This window comes from Buceros rhinoceros, unplaced genomic scaffold, assembly GCF_000710305.1.
Source record: "Buceros rhinoceros silvestris isolate BGI_N320 unplaced genomic scaffold, ASM71030v1 scaffold22259, whole genome shotgun sequence".
Lineage (NCBI taxonomy): Eukaryota > Metazoa > Chordata > Aves > Bucerotiformes > Bucerotidae > Buceros > Buceros rhinoceros.
The window spans coordinates 446-17,788 of record NW_010430018.1 but is presented as its reverse complement, the minus strand read 5'-3'; the positions used below and the strand labels follow the sequence as shown (position 1 = coordinate 17,788).

At 51.9% G+C, this 17,343-nt stretch overlaps 1 protein-coding gene across 1 annotated transcript; it reads left to right on the top strand.

Annotated features, from left to right (window-relative positions):
- Positions 1 to 1,407: 1,407 nt before the first annotated feature.
- Positions 1,408 to 11,670, top strand: C2CD2L (C2CD2-like; the record flags this gene model as incomplete). The annotated part of the gene is made up of 13 exons (XM_010142883.1): positions 1,408 to 1,503; positions 1,971 to 2,090; positions 3,947 to 4,057; positions 4,902 to 5,015; positions 5,622 to 5,739; positions 5,895 to 6,018; positions 6,563 to 6,627; positions 7,072 to 7,199; positions 7,478 to 7,649; positions 8,401 to 8,502; positions 9,128 to 9,261; positions 9,761 to 10,043; positions 11,461 to 11,670. Coding segments are annotated over 13 exons (1,777 nt in total), but the record flags the coding sequence as incomplete, so codon positions are not given.
- Positions 11,671 to 17,343: the final 5,673 nt, after the last annotated feature.

The window sequence follows — 17,343 nt, the reverse complement described above, 5'->3', positions numbered from 1 at the left end:
CGGGACGCGGGTGTGCCGCGCCGTGGAAGCGCGGAAGGGTGGGCGTGGGGCAGCGTAGTTTGTGTGGCGCCGTTTGGGGCCTGAGCCGCGTCCGATCGAACCGCTTTGAGGCTTCCAGAGCATCCTCTTCCCAATTTTCGCGTGTTTCTTCCCGTGAGTCTCCCGGCAGTACCGTTGCCTTGGTCTGTAGTTCTGAAGTTCATGAAGGAGAACGCGCCTCGCCCGATTCCTCGGGGAGATAATGGCTCAGTAGTTCGAGCTGCCTCCGAGGCAGGGACTTTTGTCCTTAAAAGATGTGACGTGAAGTCTGTCGTGGTCTTTTTTCTGTCGTGTGAATGGGGAGGGTGGGAGCCTTTCTGTTAAGTCGCATGGGAAAACCGAAAGCTAAAAAAGGTTCACTTGGAGCTAAAGTGCTTGAAGAAGAGGAAATTGAAGTCTTGAAGAATGTAATGTGAACTTGTGTTTGAGTTTTCCAGCAAGACTGGAAAAGTCTCTCCCCCTTTGACAAAGCGAGGTAAATTCTGGTCTAGAGGCAGAGCAGAAAAGAGGATCTCTGGGTGCAGCAATTGGGCAATTACCGAGGGTGGGGAGGGATGAGAAATTGTTACTCCACCTTCCCCAAACTGTTGTTAGTTGGATCATTGTAGCAGGCTTGTAAAGGGAAGTCGTAGGTAATGGGTTCTTTGGGAAAGTTTGCACAGCGGTTTTTCCAGCACACCTTCTGAGGTGCTTCCTTTCTCTGTTTTCCTTTGCCTCGCTGTAATCCCCTGATAATAACTTGCTGGGATAAGATAAAGAAATTGGATCTTTGAGCAAGGCAGCATGGTACACATCTTTTTTTTTTGGGACATCCTTTTGAGGTACAAGGCACTTAAGTCGCACCCGTGCAGTACAGCGGTTTGCATAAAGGCTGCAGAACCTCAATTAGTGACTTCTGTGATCTGACTGAAGGAGGGTTTAACTTCCTTAGCGAGTATGGGGCACTTCAGTTTTGGCCTTTTGGTTTTCCTGTCAGAAGTAGATAGTGTTGTCTGGCATCTCAAGCCAAAGGGTTAATAAGACTTGTTAAGTAACTGCACAAGTCGGAGCAAATCTTATTTGCATAGGTCAAGTGCGGTGCTTGTGAAGTTCTGTAGTCCTTAGTTGTAGCAGAGGAGAGCCCGTTATGAAAGGATTTGGTCGAATGATCTCCTTCACAGTGCAGGGTGAGGGCTGTGCTGTGTTGCCTTTCTCTGAGCGGACAAGCCGAGGCGGGTAGAATTGCAGTGTGCGACAGCTCTGCGTGTGGCTGGATTTGCAGAAACGGACCGGAGTATCTCTGGGGCTCCATGTCAGGATTGTTTGTCGCCTTTGAAACTACCTGGGGTACCCTGACCACTGGGAACTAATGGACTTCTCTTTTCATAGAGTTCAGTGCAGATCACGTTTGAAGAGGGTCCTCAGTTGCCACCAGCCGCAAGCATAAGTCACGTCACCTGCCAGGGACAGTCAGACCATAGTATGGTAAGGATTTGCTGTTCTGAACTGTACAGTGCAGGGTTTTCTCGGTTGACAGGCGGTGTGTTCTGTGGAGGTTGTAGAGGCCTGCACCATGGGCATGCTGGAACCAGGGAAGTTCGAGGTGAGGTCGGAGGGCTCTCGCTGGGCGGCTCATGGGATTGCGTCTCTGGGACTGCGCATCGATGAGCTCTGGGGACAGATGTGTCAGTGCAGCTGGGCCATGTGGGTGCTGAGACCAAATATCAGGGTCCTACATTGAAGAGAGCTCCTGTCACCGGTATGTCTTTACTGCCTCGTGTACAGAGTCTGAAATAGCAGTTTCGCAGTTGTGGAACCAGGTCTGGGAGTAAGCCTGATGTTTCTTTCCTGCTGTAACGGTCAACCTTACCCATTGCTTTTAGAGGTTTTGCTTGCCATCACAACGGCTACCTCTTGCCAAGGATATAAACTCGTCTTCCTTTTCTCTCTAGGTGCTATGCTGCCATCTGTCAGCTGAAGCTGTGAAATTCCCTGTCTCTGTTACTCAGCAGTCCCCAGCTGCTGTTTCTGTGGACACCTATCATGTCACCTTGGCTGTGCTGCAGGCTCAGGTAACGGTTGTAAAAAGTTAGCCGTTGAACTTGTTCTTTCACGCGGCACCGTACCGATCGAGGAAGGGGGACTCGGTGCTAATAACGGCCTTGTCATGCTGGAAGAAGCAGTGTGCTGTCAATGATGTGTGGCAGGCTGGCAGATGTTCCCCATCTACGTGCTGAGTCCCGTTTTCTGACCGTTGTTCTGCAGATCTTAGCCTTGTAATGTAGCCGTAGCAAAATCTGTAGAGATCGGAGGCATGGTGGTGTTCTGTGCTGTGTTTTTCAATGGGTGTTTAAGACCCTTGTGGCGCGATGGATAGGGAAAGGTGCATCCTCTGCATGTGTACAGTTACGGTGTTGTCCTGGTTGTTGGTGTGAAAAAGAAATCTATGGTGAGGAGTGGTTTGCTTGTCAGTGCTCCCCCTAATACATTCACAAGAGTGTGGTGCAGATTTTTTTTCTGTGTGTGGAATATCAGACAAGTTTATTCCAGAATGGAAGCGCTGTGAAATCACAATGGGTGATAACTCCGATAACTCCATAGTCACTTTTTGGCTGGACTTGCTTCTCTGGAATGTGACTTTGTTTCCATTGTGAAGAGGAGCTTGACACTGGAGATGGTGTCGGGCTTGGAGACGGCGTGTTTGTTCCTCTATAGAGAGACGTGGCGAGGTTAGAAGTGACTCTGTGGTAGCAGAAACCGATCCTGTGCTATTGCAGGTGTTGCTGTTGGAAGGTTGTTCTAGAACTCCTTTGCTCTCAGAAGCTTTATTAAAGTTTTCAACCAGCGTTTTTCAGATCGTCCTGGTTTGGTTTCATGCCTCCATTCCTTTGTTGTTTTAATAGCTCCTTCCTCTCTCCTTGGCGTTGAGCGTGCCTGCCGCCCCTCTGATCGTGGACAGCAACTGCAGTCACTTTTCGTCTTTGCATAGTTCCAGAGGGCCAGGTGTCTGTTGTCATATGTCATCAAATTGCACCTCGGATCGCTGGCATTTCCTAGGTCTCCTTGTCTGTGCCTGATGAAGTTTTGGGTTGGTCATTCTGGTGGAGAACTGTGTGCAGTGTTCTAATTGAGGTCTTTTTTTGCTGCATCATGAAATGCTGGTACAGTTGCCAACCAGTACTGGTTGGTTGGAATACTGCAAGTGCTGTATTTCCCAAATGTGCCTCCCCTTGCTTCTGCACCTCTGGATGGTTACCTACCTGGCTGCCGTGTCCCAGATCTGTTGCTTTCGACTGTGTTCATGGTGCATAAATGTCTGTCTGTCTGTGACTGTAGAACTAGGTCAAGTTTTGTTCTGTTTCAACTAGAGATATCAGGTCAGGAGTTCTTCCTGTGAGGTTCTGTTTGTGTCTGTTGTGTTTCAGATGTACGGGTGTGCAACTTTTTAACTGTATCTACGGGACAACTTGCAGTCTAGTTTGTTGTTGCAGACTGTGGGTGACCTGGATGAGTTTCGAGTCTGAGGCTCATCTCCTAGACACCCCTTGCGAACTTAGAAATAGCTGTGCTCAGGTGTGGTAACGTTTAATCGATGTAGCTCAGTAATTATCCTGTGCCAGCGCCTGACTTGCTCTTTCAGATTGTCCTGCAGGCATTTTCTTTAGCCAAAGAAATGGCTTGTTCTTTTTCCCTGTGATGGTGCCTGCATGTCCAAAGGCAGCGAGGAAGCCAGATCTCGCCGTGGAGTGATGACGCTTCTAGAGCTGCTGCTTGCCATAGGCCCCCTACCACCTGTCTTTGTGTGTTTTGTCGTGTACTCTTGCCCCCCTGGTGTGAGGGTTTTTCAGTTGCTGAACTTAGAGTGGGGCAAAAAGCACCTGATGGAAACGTGAACTGTTCCTGACTGTGGGTATGCATTCTGGGCCAGGTGGAGATCCACTTGGAGGAGATACAGAATGAAGGTCTCTTGGTGTCATGGATGTTCAAGGACAGACCAGAGCTGAACCTTTCAGTTATTCCGAGACTTCGACTTCGTGAGGTGAGTGGCAAACAGTGGGAGGTGGGACTCGAGTGGAGGAAGGGTGGGAAGGGCAGAAACCGCACTGGACGGAGGTTGGCAACTCGCCGTTGTGGTCCTTTAGGGTGAGGGAGGGGAATCTTTAGCCCTGGAGTTGACGCTAGCTCAGCTCTGTCAAAACTCTGCATCCTTCCGAGGGCCGAAGCAGCACTGATGTCTATAGTCGGGTTTGGTCTGGGAGGGTCTGTGTAGCAAAGCAGGCTTTCTACCCACGTAGGTCCTCGTGCTGTTGTCAGCTTTAGAGCTGTGAAATGAACTGTGTTGGTTTGGTTTTTTGGGCAGGATGTGTGGAGTTTTTTTGGTTCATTTGTCTGGCGTTTTTTTGAGAGGCTAGTGTGTGGAACCTGTGGCTATTAGAGGTGTAATGAGCTGAATGTGGGTGAGCTTGTGCTTCTGTGATCCAGATAGGTTGGTTGATTTGTCAGTTTTGTTGACACCCTTGTTGCTTTTTCCTGAGTAGATGTAGGAATTGGGATGTTTCCCAAAAGTGCAGTAGAACCATCTCCCAAGGTGGTGAGGAGGTGGCAAACTGTAAAAGCGGCATTGTTCTTGTTGGCTATGGGTAGGCTACAGGCATAGAGGCTCAGTTTGGCTCATTTAGATGACTTACATTTGTCTGCAGCTGTTACATGGAAGCTTTAAGCACATGGGAGAGTGAGGACAGGATATGGGAGGAGTACCTGGAAGGGTTATTACCAGCGGGGAGACAGCTTAGAGGCTCCAGAGGCAGTTGGAACTGTATAGGAGAAAATGTGTCTGCCTCGTTATGACTTTCCTGTGTTTCCTCTTGATTTGCGGAGCGAAGAATGAAGGGAGAGCAGATCCATCCACCATAAAGGATCTGATCGAGGATGCCATTGTCAGCACGCAGCCAGCCATGATGGTGAATCTGAAGGCCTGCACCTCTGGACCCAGTGTGGTAAGTCGCTCTCCTCATGTCATCCTTGTGCCCCAAACACAAGAGGGTGCTTTGGGGTGCTTCTGAGGGCTGAGGCTCGGGCAGGAATCCAGGGGTTGAGACTTGCTTCTGGGCCACAGCTGCATCCTGGCCTGCAGTGTCATAGGAGCGGAGCACAGATGATTAGAAGCTGCTCCAAAGGTCAGCTCTGTTTGTATCTCATTTCCTGAACGCTGAGTGCTGGTCATGTTGAGGCGAAGCCTCGGAGAGGCATCCCTATTTTGGCAGCCTCTGAATGCCAAGGCTCTGACCAGAGCAGCCTTTACAGGCGCGGAACAGACTGTGGCTTATCGTCTTCAGTTGTCTCTCCGGCATCTGGCAGGCTTGCTTTTGTCTGTCTCTTCCTGTCTGCCTTAAATTTGCCACTGATAGAGCATGGGGACCCACTGGAGGTGGATAGCTTGGGGAATCTGCAGCGTCTCTTGATGGCTCTGTGGGTATTCTCCTGTGTTGGCATGAGGAGCTATTTAGTAGATGCAGGGATGAATATCATGTGTCTTGCTGCTGTCTGATGCAAATAAACATACGAACAATAAAGGCATAGGTGTCTCTCTCGTCATTCCTTAGGTACCAAGCAATAAGTTGACTCGAGAGTCCCCATCCAGACTAGCAGCAACCCCTCTGGGTTCTAAGCTGTTGCTCCGGAATCTTCAAGTGCTGAACTTGGGCTGCCAGGGGAAGGGAGGTAAGTGAAAAGGTTGCTGATCTGCAGGAGCAAGCACAAGGGCGGTAAGATTGGAGTGAGTCGATGTTTAGGGTGGGTTTGAATGGCAAAGAGGAGCAGCGAGCCGCTGCCTCCTGTTGACGAGCGCACACGTGTGCCCTGTCTCTCTGTTGCAGCAGTGGAGGAGATATGCTGCGTGGCAGAGCTAGACAGCCCCCCACAGCAGAAGCGGACGAGGCCAGTGACAGCTGGCAGTGCTGGAGCCGCAGCAGAGATGGAGTGGAATGAGGAGCTCTTTCTGTAAGTGTCTGCCTTCCTTTGGGCTGGCGTGGTGCAGGCTGGGCGTCGCAACCGTGCTGCAACAACTGATGCAGACAGTGCAGAGGTGAAGTCTGCACCGCAGGGCAGCGTGTGGTCGTGATGCCCGCATGCTGGGCTACTGATTCTGGTGACTGGTCCCAGTGTGCACGCGTACTTATTTCCCACTCGCCTGGGCGCTTTGTTTTAACTGAATGGGCAGAAGCGTCGCTTCTGGGCAGCGAGTGGGAGAGGCGGGTGTGGAAGGCCTGAGGAGTATATCTCAACCTTCTGGACAGAGTGCCCTCTCGACTTCCCCTGGCAGCCTTCACAGTCCTGCAGGGGATGTGAACTAGAGTTCTCTTCTGTGTAGTTTGCTGCCCTTTGTCACGTCCTCCAAAGCGGTGCACGCATACTGGAGCTTTGGAAAAGGTGATGAGGCGTGTGAGATTTGAGGGAGGAAAGGTACGGAGGAATGGGATCGTTCACTTTGTGACTGTTTTGCAAAAATTGCCAAATACCAGCCTGTCTCTTTCTGTTTCAACAGGGAGTTGGGACCTAGAAGTAAAGAGCTGAAGCTACAGGTGCTGGGGAAGAGCGACAGAGGGGGAAGTGAGTGTGGGCAGCCATAACATGGACTGTAAGATGGGTAGACAAAGAAACACTCTTAGTCTGACCTTTTTGGTAGCTGGAAGGTTCCCGAGGCCCCCCTGTCTCCCCTCTGAAGTAGGCAGAGGGATGCAGGGATTTGACCCAGTGTATTGGAAGAACGTTGCAGAGACTCTTAACTCCATTCATTCGTACTTGGGCAGGGAATAACTGCAGCACCTATTTTTGATGGAGGCCACGCAACAGCCACCTCTTTAAGGGAGTCCATTTCTGGGTTGGTAAAGAGCAGTGGAGGAGTGCTGCCTGCCCCTCCCTTCTTTGAGAGCTAATGGATTGAGTCATGGGCATCTGCTTTTTGTTGTCCCACAGGGGCTGCTTCCCAAAAGTGGGAGGTTGCCTGGGAGACATTTGAGGCACTGAGGTCATGTTTCCTGTTCCTTGTCACAGACGTGCTGCTGGCACACGCCACGCTTTTGCTTGATTCTTTGGGCAAACAACCATCTGGAAGACAGGTCTGCTCACTGGTCCCGGTAGCTGAGCAGTTGCTGGCAGCTGAAGCCACCGTTGTATTGGAGGTGAGCTTGTGACGCTCGGCACAAATGGGCACTCTGGGAGCATTCACGATGTGAGCCTCTAGCTGGAGACAAAAGCCATCGGGCCAGGGCTTGTCGCAGAGGACTGCCAGACCCTTATGCCAAGGAGGGCTGTTGCCTGGCCCTCAGTCCCTGAGCCTCCCTCTGTTCAACTGACGTTGCTCGTCAGGGCCCAGAGCAGTAGCTTTTGACACCCTAATGGCCTGCCTTTCTGTCTGGGAGGAGGAGACATTCTCTGAGCTGTGCTTTACTTTTTGTAGCTGCTGTTCCAGGAGTCTCCTGCATCTCTGAATGCGCAGCAGGCCACGTCTCTGCGAACCAGCATCACCCCCACAAAGAAGGTGGAGATGGACAGGACCATCATGCCTGATGGCACCATCGTGACTACCGTCACCACAATTCAGTCCCGGCCCAAGGCAGACTGCAAACTGGGTGAGCGAGGCTGTCTCGCGACAGGCGTCTCGTACAGATGGCTGCTTTGGGGCCACAGACCGAGCTGCGATGTTCCTGAGGATGCTCACATGGGCAGTAGCAAACTGTTCGGCTGTTGTACATTGCGGTTGTTGCAGACTCGCACCTTGCACGGTGCTTTTGGCTTCTGGTTTGGAAGACGAGCATTGTCACTGTTCCCTTAGCCTCACGTGGCTGGCTGGAGACTTGCCCGTAGCCTTGATTGCCTTGATTGATGCCGCCCTGGGTTTGGGGGGAGGTGAGAGAGGAACGAGCCTTTCTGACACCCTTTGGTGGCAGGAGGTCCTGACTAATGCGTGTGCCACCACGTAACCTGCAGGTGATGTCAGATGAAGTGTTTTGCCACTCTTCCTCTGTTGTCTTCGCTGCTAAAGAAATATGAACCAAATGCAGAGTCATAAGCATGTTGACCTTGCTTGCTAGCAGTTGTTGCTGCTTGCAGTCTGATGTCCTGATGAATGTGGTGCTGGATATTCCATGAAGTGGGGCTGGGAAAGGGCACGAATGGGGTCAAGCGATGGGACTGCTTCACATCCAATAGGCTGCTTACTGCTTTGTCACTGCGAAGCCTTACGGAGTCAGCCTCCGTGGGCTCTCTGTGTGTGCTTGAGGCTTTTTTGGGGCTGCACGTAGCGGGCCACAATACAGTAGTGAAGTTACCTAAGCTTCATCTCCACTTACCTAGTATCTCTGTCTCTCTTTTACTGTGAAGATTCACCATCGAGGTCGCCTTCCAAGGTAGAAGTGACTGAAAAGAAGACAACGGTGCTTTTGGAAAGCAGCTGCCCTCATAGCCCCATGCTCAGCGGTAGCTGTAAGTGCTTGCAAATCCAAGGCTGTTACCGGAGGGACTGTGTTCCTTAGCCTTTCTTGGAGAGTGGCAGTCTGCATGCGGCTCGCTGAACTCGTCCGCGTTTGCTGCGGAAGAGAATATCCAAATGCCCGAGTGAAGGCAGGGGTGGAGAGGGGATGGTGGGTGGGTGGGCAGGTAAAGAAATTCCGTTTTGGCGATCTGGTCTATGACTGGGCACTTCCTTGCCCAACAAGAACACTCCAGGCTCCCTGGACCCAACGAACTTTGCTTACCCTGTACTCGAGTCTGTGATTGTCTCTGGTCCAGAGCGCTGTAGCCCTTTTGATGATTTGTGGCCAAGGCTGCCCTAACGCTGGGGAGTCTTTGGAAGTCTTTGTTGAGCGGGAAGGGTATTTCAATGGTATGCCTGGTGTGAAATCAAACCTTTCAGGTGCTAAAAGAGCTGAGAGCTATATGGAGCTTCCTTCCTTCCTTCCTTTGGTTTATTCAGGCAAGTCCATAACAAATTCTGTTCTCTACCTTTGTGCACATGTAGTTGCCTATTACAAGCATCGCGGTCAACGAGCGACCTGTTGCCCGCGCTGAAGGTTGCTGCTTCAAGTGTTGGTATCTTTCGCATGCTCAGGGGATAGCCATGTGCCCAACGGCTTGGATCCGGTGGCTGAGACAGCGATCAGGCAGCTAACTGAGATGAATAACAAGCCTGCCAAGAAGACCCCAACAAAACGTAGCACGCTGATCATCTCGGGAGTTTCCAAGGTCTCTGGTAGTTAGGGGGCTCCATTTCCAATCTGGGAGGTTGTTTCTGGGAATGTGTGCCCGAAACCACCCTGTCCCACAGGGACCGGTGCGGGATGGTTTCAGCACAGGCTCCTTGCTTGGCAGAACCCTTTCACAGCTTCTTTGAGGCTTGCCGCTGCTTCCCAATGAGTGATAAATGTACCTTGTCAGTCTCCTGGGCAGCTGCCAGTGGGAGTTCACAAAGGGTGGCTGCAGAAAGGGGGACTGCTGCCACAGCCACTTGGGAACCTCATGGAGAATCTAAGGAGTTCTCCTTGGGCTTGCCTACGGGAGTGAGGGAGAGCGCTGCAGAATACTTCCCGTGTTCTGGTGGGTTTCAGCAAGAGAGGTGATTGCGCACTCGTGCCGTCTGGCACTGGTGATCACAACCGGAGTAGGTGTGGGTGGAAGAAGTGAGATGACTGCGATTCTTTAGACCCTGTCTCCTTGTCTGTCTGACCTTCTGACCTCCCTCCAGGTACCCATCACTCAAGATGAATTGGCACTTTCTCTGGGTTACGCTGCATCCCTGGAGGCCACGGCCCGTGGGGGTTCTGTGGCAGAGGGTGCAGCTGACCGGGCACACGATTCTATGGAATCGTCGCAGCTGCTGGAAGCGTCGCCATCAGGACAAAGGGCTGGTCAGGAGCTGGATGAGACGACGCGATCGGACATCTCTGAGAGACCGTCAGTGGAAGATGTCGAGTCTGAAACTGGCTCCACAGGAGCCCTGGAGACCAGGAGCTTGAAAGATCACAAAGGTAAGGATGAACCATTAAACAGTAGCTGCCGTGAGGACAGAGTGATGTCTGAGTCATCTGCCCTGGTGCAGGGGCTGTGGCCAGCTTTTGGTGTGGTGAAGAGGGCTTCTGCTGGAGCCTGGAAGAGCCTGTCTCTTTGCTGCGCTTCCCACCGGAGTGGTTCCGGCCTCCTTTATTTGCAGGTGTCCCGATTGCTGTGGCCTTTTCAATTTCTGTGCTCGCTTAGATGGGGATGCTGCGCAGCTTGCGTGTTCCCGAGAACCCGTGTTCTCTCCCTGGCCTCTGGGTCTGCAGATGAGCTGTAAATAATGATTCCTTCTCTGAACTGGGCTGCCTCTGGCCCAGAAAGGGAGGCCATTAATCACGTGGATTGTATGGGCCTTGATGCCCTCCCTCCTTCTCTGTTAGCATGAAAGCAGCTAGTGCCTCTGACCTGTTGTACGGTAGGGAGTCCACAGAAATTCTCCGCTTCTAAATGATGGAGCGGGCCTGTCCTGACTGAGCCGCTGTGCTGGACTTTGCAGGCTGTGTCGATTAGGCGGCTGGTGCGCCTTGGATTTGTCTACTCGTAGTCATCACGCTTTTGGCTAGCTACCGCTTCGCATTAACAGGCAGAAGCCGTAATTTTGATTGCTCAGAATACGAGAGCGGGGCAAGTTTCAGGGGTGGTGCAACCAGGTACAGTTTGAATTGTTTGGATGTCAGTGGCTAGAAAGGTGTGAGGCCCAAGTTTTTGAGAGACCTGCTGAGTGGGGAAGAGCAGGAAGAAAATGAAAAGCAAGTTGCCTCTATAAAAAGATAGTGTCATATCTCTGTATGGCGCACGGGTTTTGGATATGCCTTTTTGCGCCTGTTTAGGACTGACAGCGATCAGCGTCTCCGTCCTGTCGGCCCACCTGAGTAATCCAGAGCCATTGCTGTTATTTGTCTCTGGATTGGGGCATCTTGTGAAACTGCGGGCACTTATTCTGGGGGCTTGCTGACCAGCTAATTGGACCGTCCCTGAGACAGGCTGGTTTGAGAAGCCTTTTTCCCTGTTGTGTGTTCCTCTGGGCACCTCCGCGTGCAGATGTTCCTGCTTGCTTTCCATTCAGATGAGTCTTAGCCTTCTAGTGCAATTATGCATGCTTCTGCTGAAGGGAGGACTTTGCTGCCTAACAGGAAGTTGAGGCAGAGGGGGCGTGTGATGGCATGCTTAGTGAAGCGGCTTGCTGGGTATCGCAGTCTGTCCTGATGGCAGACTTTGCCTTCTGTTTGGGAGCTGGGATTTGCCAACCCACTGTGTGCTTTTGCTGCTCAGGGCGGAAGAGAGGTCTTTGCCGCTCATCTCAGAGCGGACGGGTGCGTTGTTGCCCCCGAGACTTGCCAAGGCAGGATGCTATCGTGGTTTCTGTCTCCTTCCTTTCTGTCTCTGCAGTTAGCTTTCTTCGGAGTGGTACCAAGCTCATCTTCCGTGGAAGGAGCAAGCAGAAGGAAGCAGGCCTGAGCCAGTCACATGATGACTTGTCCAACACTACTGCCAACTCCGCTGCCAGGAAGAAAGCTGGCAGCTTCTCCCGCCGCCTCATCAAGCGCTTCTCCTTCAAGTCTAAAGCCAAACCCAAAGCTAGCGATGGCACAACAGCAGGTGAGAACTGAAGGAGGGAGAAGCCTGTCAGAAAGATTACAACAGAGATCCTTTTCTAGTCTCGTGTCTTCCCACTCCGTGGTATCTGTGACCTGCAGTCTGGTTCCTTCTAACCTTGGCTGAGGGAAGATGCCCCAGTGCTTTATGCCATTTGGGGAGCGCAGGTGACAAACCCAGAGCTTAGGCTGCTTGTCTGCCTTTGCTCAACCTTCTCTGACTGTCGTACCCCGCCACACTCTCCCAGAAAATCCAGGTGGCATGCTAATCCCCATGGGTGTCCCAGGAGCTGCGGAACCGACTGCCTGCATAGCTGTCTGGCAGTGCTGCGTGCGTCCTGGAAGTGGTGTGTGGGGCTCTGAAGCGGCAACCCCCAGAGTTAAAGATAGAGAGAGTACCAGCTTAGCTACGTTGCTGGGAAGCATGGGATGTATGCTCAGCTCTTGCGGCAAGAGTGAGTTACGCAGTCAATGGCCATCTGAATGTTCCCATTGCTTCTGCGTGGTGCAGAGTCCGTAACCTGACTGAGGCGTGGTACGGGGCGACGTGTTCCTGGGTGGTGAGCTCTCAGGAGAGTAAGCTGCGGTTTGCCACTCCCAGCTCTGCCATTGGAACAGTCTCTGGTTCGGACAGTGCTGAGGGATGCCTGCTTTCTGTGCTGTCCTGATGAAGGAAGGAATCTCTAAGAAGAAGGAAGTTTTAAACACTGGACGAGCTTATGTAGGAACTCGGGCCCTTTCAAGAGCACCTGATTGGTGCTGCCGTGCTGTGACCTAGCCTTCCTTCCACATCTGTGTTCTTGAGCTGGGAAGGGGCCGTGCTGAGTGCACGCACCAGACATTGTACGAGCAGAACCCTTTCCCTCGAGGGTGGTCACAGGCCTTGCTGGCAGAGGACTGGACCATCTCCTGGACCTGTGGAGCGCCTGGCCTATCACACTGTCACGATTCTCAGGCTGAGGACCAGCACCGTGCTGGGGATGGACGACAAGGAATGCGGCGACGATAGCAGAGGAATGTGGCGATGATAGCGGAAGGGCAGTCCGACCTCAATCCTGAAACCATGTGGCAGAAAGAGGCAAGAGTTCATGTGTTTTTGCAGATGAGGGGGTTTCCTGGAGTAGAAGGAGCCTTTCTTCTAGCAAACCCAATCCACCGTGTTTGAACAGTGCACGTTGCCTCAGTGGGTGCGCTCCTGGAGGGAGTGGAGCACAGGGCGGAAAAAGTGTCACCTTGTGTGGAAGGAGACTGCTTTTCCAGACAAACGGCTTTCTCGTCTCCCGATGCACTCGAGGTGTGAGAATCCCGAGCTTAATGATGCTGTTGGGAGAAGCGCTTGTGCCCTGTTGATGCGTCTGGTTCGAAGGAAAGCTCTTGCTTCCCCGTGTTTTGTAGAGTTAGGGAGATGGGGCAAAGGGGAGGAGATGCCTCAGCGCAGAGTGATTGCCTAGGCCTGGCTGGATTTGCTAGCTCTGGTCTCCCATTAAGGTATCTCCCAAGGTGGGAGCTGTCACGCTGCATTACGCAGGATGCAACCAGCTGAAAAAGAGTTCTTGGTGTGTATGAGGTAACCTGCTGAGCTCTTCAGAAGGATGGATCGTGGCTTACTCACGCGGCTGTCGCATGCAGTTTCCAAAGACTGGAATGTGTTTGGTGTGCTGCTGTGAAAGGACTTACAGGAAGGAATTTCAGGGCATCTCTTGAAAGTGGCTGGAGGTAGGGAAGGCCAGAGTCACTCGGGGCTTGGATTAAAAGTGTACCAGCAGGAGGGACTTTATTTTGTGCTTTTTCCTCCTGAGGTCCGGCACGTGTGAGAAATCAGATGGGTTCAGCCTGACTGACCAGGAACCTCTTCTCCATCTGTTTGTTTTGGTCTGCATTCTTCCCGTTGTACCTGAGGTCTTTCATGTCTCTTATCCTCTGTTTCTCTCCTCGTCTGCACGGTGCTGTGGTTCTGTTTGCAGCTCTGTGCACTAGGGATGTTAGGACGCTCGCTGCTTCTCGCTGAAAATCGCTTTCCTCGATGCAAGCGACCGGTTCCTGCTGCAGTGCTGGTGGAAGTTGGCAATCCGTGGTTCGCCTCTGGCGACATGGCCGCCGGTTTGGCGTATTCTTTCTTTGTCAGGTCAGCGTGGCGTCAGGCGTGACACCCTGCTTTGCAGGCACGCCCTTGTTCCCAGAGCCTTGGGATTGGGTTCTGGTTTGGCATTCTCTCTTGTGCTGTCCCTGCTGTGACTCTCGCTGTCAGTACTTGACGCTCTGTTTTCGGTTTCTGTTTATTCTTTTTTAATACCGTGTCAAAGTTGCTGTGAATGAAGAGCGCTGGCTGAGCACAGACAGCAACGCTTCTCCACTGGAACAGCTGTGAAACTTGGCATCAGAAATGCTGGTTTGAACGGCAGGGAACTTCGGGAAGTGCCATCAGCTCTTCAGTCGCGGAATGAGCGCAGGACTTTCCATGTGTCTCGTTTAATAGCCCTGTATTTTTTTCTTTTAACTGCAAGAGCAGCTCAAGCTGTCTTGACACAGAGCAGCAGGAGGCGACTGCCCGAGGCTCCCACCTGCGCTTCTGAAGAGTGAATCTGGGGCTCGCATCCAAGAGGAGGGCCATGAGGGCTAGTGAGTGGTGTCCTTGTTGCTGTAGACCGGAGGCAGAATAGGTGAGTGAGGTTCGTGTCTTGACAAACACGTGCCTAGATCTTGGCTGGAATATTCTGGTCTGGCTTAGAGGAAGGAGGTGGTAGGAAACCTAGGAGTAAAACTGAAATTCGAGTTCCTCGTCGGCCTTGGGGACCAAGGATCTTCGGCTTTGAGAAAGGCCAAGAGTAAAGACAGAGTCCCAGGAATTTTTCCCCCCATAAAACTGCTGCTTAAAGAAATCTCTTTTGTATTTAGTTCCTGCTTGCGCTTGTGGCTTTAGGACAGAAGAAATGCTATTTGAAACCTGCGTTTTCCTGTTAACTTTTCCTGGATACCCATGCCCTCAGCACGGTGCCGTTGCGGGGCTGTGGCAGTTCGTAATGCTTGGCGCTGGCTGCCATCCAACGTTTTAGACTCAAATGATCTGCAGTTGCCGGGTTTCTGTCTCAGGGTAGGCTTGATGTTTGTACCTGGGGGAGGAAGAGGAGGGGTGGAGGCTTCTGAAGGAGTTCAGCCTGCTTGGGAAGGGCTGCGTTCCAAATGCAGTTTCGCTGCCGGCTACACAAGTAGAAATGGCAACTGGTAAATGAAGCCAAAGTAAACGTTTTGAGGTTATTTTTTTAATGGTTTTGGTTTGTTTTTGTGTTTTGGCTGAACAGAGTTACTAGAACTTACAATGCTGTGTATTTTTACTTCTCTGAAGAAAATAGATTTCTCTAGCTGCAAGTGTGCATGTAAGTATATTTGTGTCTGGATACACCCTCTGCCCCTGTTTTGGTACAGCTTTTTAAGAGCCTCTTTGTTGAAACAGCACTTGGTGGTGTCGGCACACAAGGGGTATCCTCTGGAGGTGAGAGGAAACAGGCACGGGAAGAAATGGAGAAAACCACAGAACCTCTGTGTTTAGGAGGTGTGCTGTAGGTTTAGGTGTGGTGGATGTCTGACTGAGCCCAAATACTAGGGAGAGGGCACTCAGAGACTGCATTCGAGGGCAGAAGGATTGTCTGCTTGCACGTGTTTTTTCATGCCCTTGTAATAAGACCGTGCTCCACAAACGCTTGTACTGGTTGTGCTGCGAAGGGACTCGGGACAACAAGGCTGGCTGGTGGGTCATGAGAGCGGCCTCCCCAGTTTCTGCAGTGTCCACAAAATACTTGTTAAATGGATCTCTGCAGGGGCAGACTTGAGCAGGTAAGTCCAGCTTCTGCCCCTGCAGACACCCTCACGCTGCGTATGTACTTGGGGATGGGTTTTGAGGCAGATTGGCTGAAGTGGGGGAGAGCGAGAGGAGACTGTGCAGGTAGGGAGCTGGTCAGAAAACTCTTCAGCCGAGGGGAGTGTAATGAAAACTTCTTCAAACTGGTGTGAGGGCCATGGGCACGCACTGTTTCTAGACTAGAAGTGGATGCATGGCAAAGAGCATGCTTACAATTTTTTTCATTCCCCTTTTTTGTCTTTAGTGATGCCACTTCCTTCCTGCAATGGCATATCTCGCTTTGTGGTTTGCTAACGCCACAGAGAAGTCATTTCTAGGTAGCTGGTGAGATGCTTGAACAATGGGTGGCTGGTGATTGCATGTTTTGGGGTCTTCCAATGTTCTCCCCTCCCTCCTGCTGGGTCACAGTGGGTGTCACAGTAGACTAACAATCCCAGCAGTGGTCAGACTTCTGGAAAAGGTGTTTGCATACTGGTGATTATCCCAGCTCCTTCTACAGCAGTGACTGCTCCGTACCACCTTTCCTTGCTCGTACAGGTACTGGACCAAACACCCACACTGAATTTGAACTGGTGCCTCTCCTTGTGCGTGCTCTTTTGTACTTGGATGCCTTCTCTCTGGGTGGATTATTTTAACCCCAGATCATTCAGAGGTGAAGAAAACCCCCAACTGTGTAGCTATTTAAGAGATGAGAATAAAATGACTTAATTCAGACTAAATGACTGAAGTTCTTGCACCTTTGTACGTGTTGAAGAAGAATTCCATTGCTGTGTAATGGCTGAACCACTTAACTTATTAAACTATGCGGAAATCAAAACCTGACCCCGAGTCTCACTTCATCCCTGCTGGAGTGCAGTGGGTTGGGCTTCAGCTTTCTAGAAGGTCATGGGGGTAGCTCATTTTATAGTCCTCTTCTAAGACTGTCGTCTTCAAACAGCCCTTTTCTACAAATGCAGATAGATGGGCTTACAGTCTCTTAAGGACTGTAGCCTTTGGGGTGCTTCTAGGAGGCAAGGGATTCCCGAGATGGCGACGTCAGCCTTGGAAGGTGTGAGCAGCACCGAAACCTCTGGCTGAGCCCGGATATGCAGTGTGGTACCCTGGGAGGGTGAGTTACGGCTTCTCGGGGCACCCTGGCGGAGCAGGGACAGCCCTGCCCTCTTCTTTGTTAGCGCCTGTGTTTTCCTCTCCCTCATCCTGTAGATGGGCCTACAGTTCCAGCTGCATAGTCAAGGCAGGGCAGAGAGGTGGTGGCTGTATGTTTCTGCTCGAGGAAGGGCTCACCCTGTGGGAAAGAAGGTGATGGGTGGCTGCCCTGCTTATGTCACTGCTGGGGACGGATGGGGCTGGTGTCCCATATGGGTCCTGTAGCGTGAGATGCTGCCTGGCTGTTGTAGTCCACGTGCTGGGAGATGGAGAACTGGGTCAAGGGAAAACCCCACCTGGGAGCTGTTGGCTGGTCTTCTGGCACTGGGCTTCTGGGAGGCAGCGTTCGTTTTCAGAGCTTGTGGGTGACCTGCAGCCTTAGAGTGCCCGTCTCTGTGGGGAGTGTTTTTCCTGCGTGATTTCTTTTCTCACATGGTTTTTTCCTGTGAGATGCCCCTCATGTCCCCTGCCCTCCTGTCTCGTGCCCCTGCTCCCCCACCCTTCATATTGCATGTTTTAAGGAGCAAATAAGGCAGCTGAAGTAACTGAGCTGCTTACCCGACATCCTGGCAGAGCAGCCGGTACAGCCTGCCTGCTGGCACGAGCGTCAGGGGGTGCAGAGCTGCCCTGCTGTACAGAGCCGAGGTGGAACTTCCAGGGCTCTATGGGCAGCTG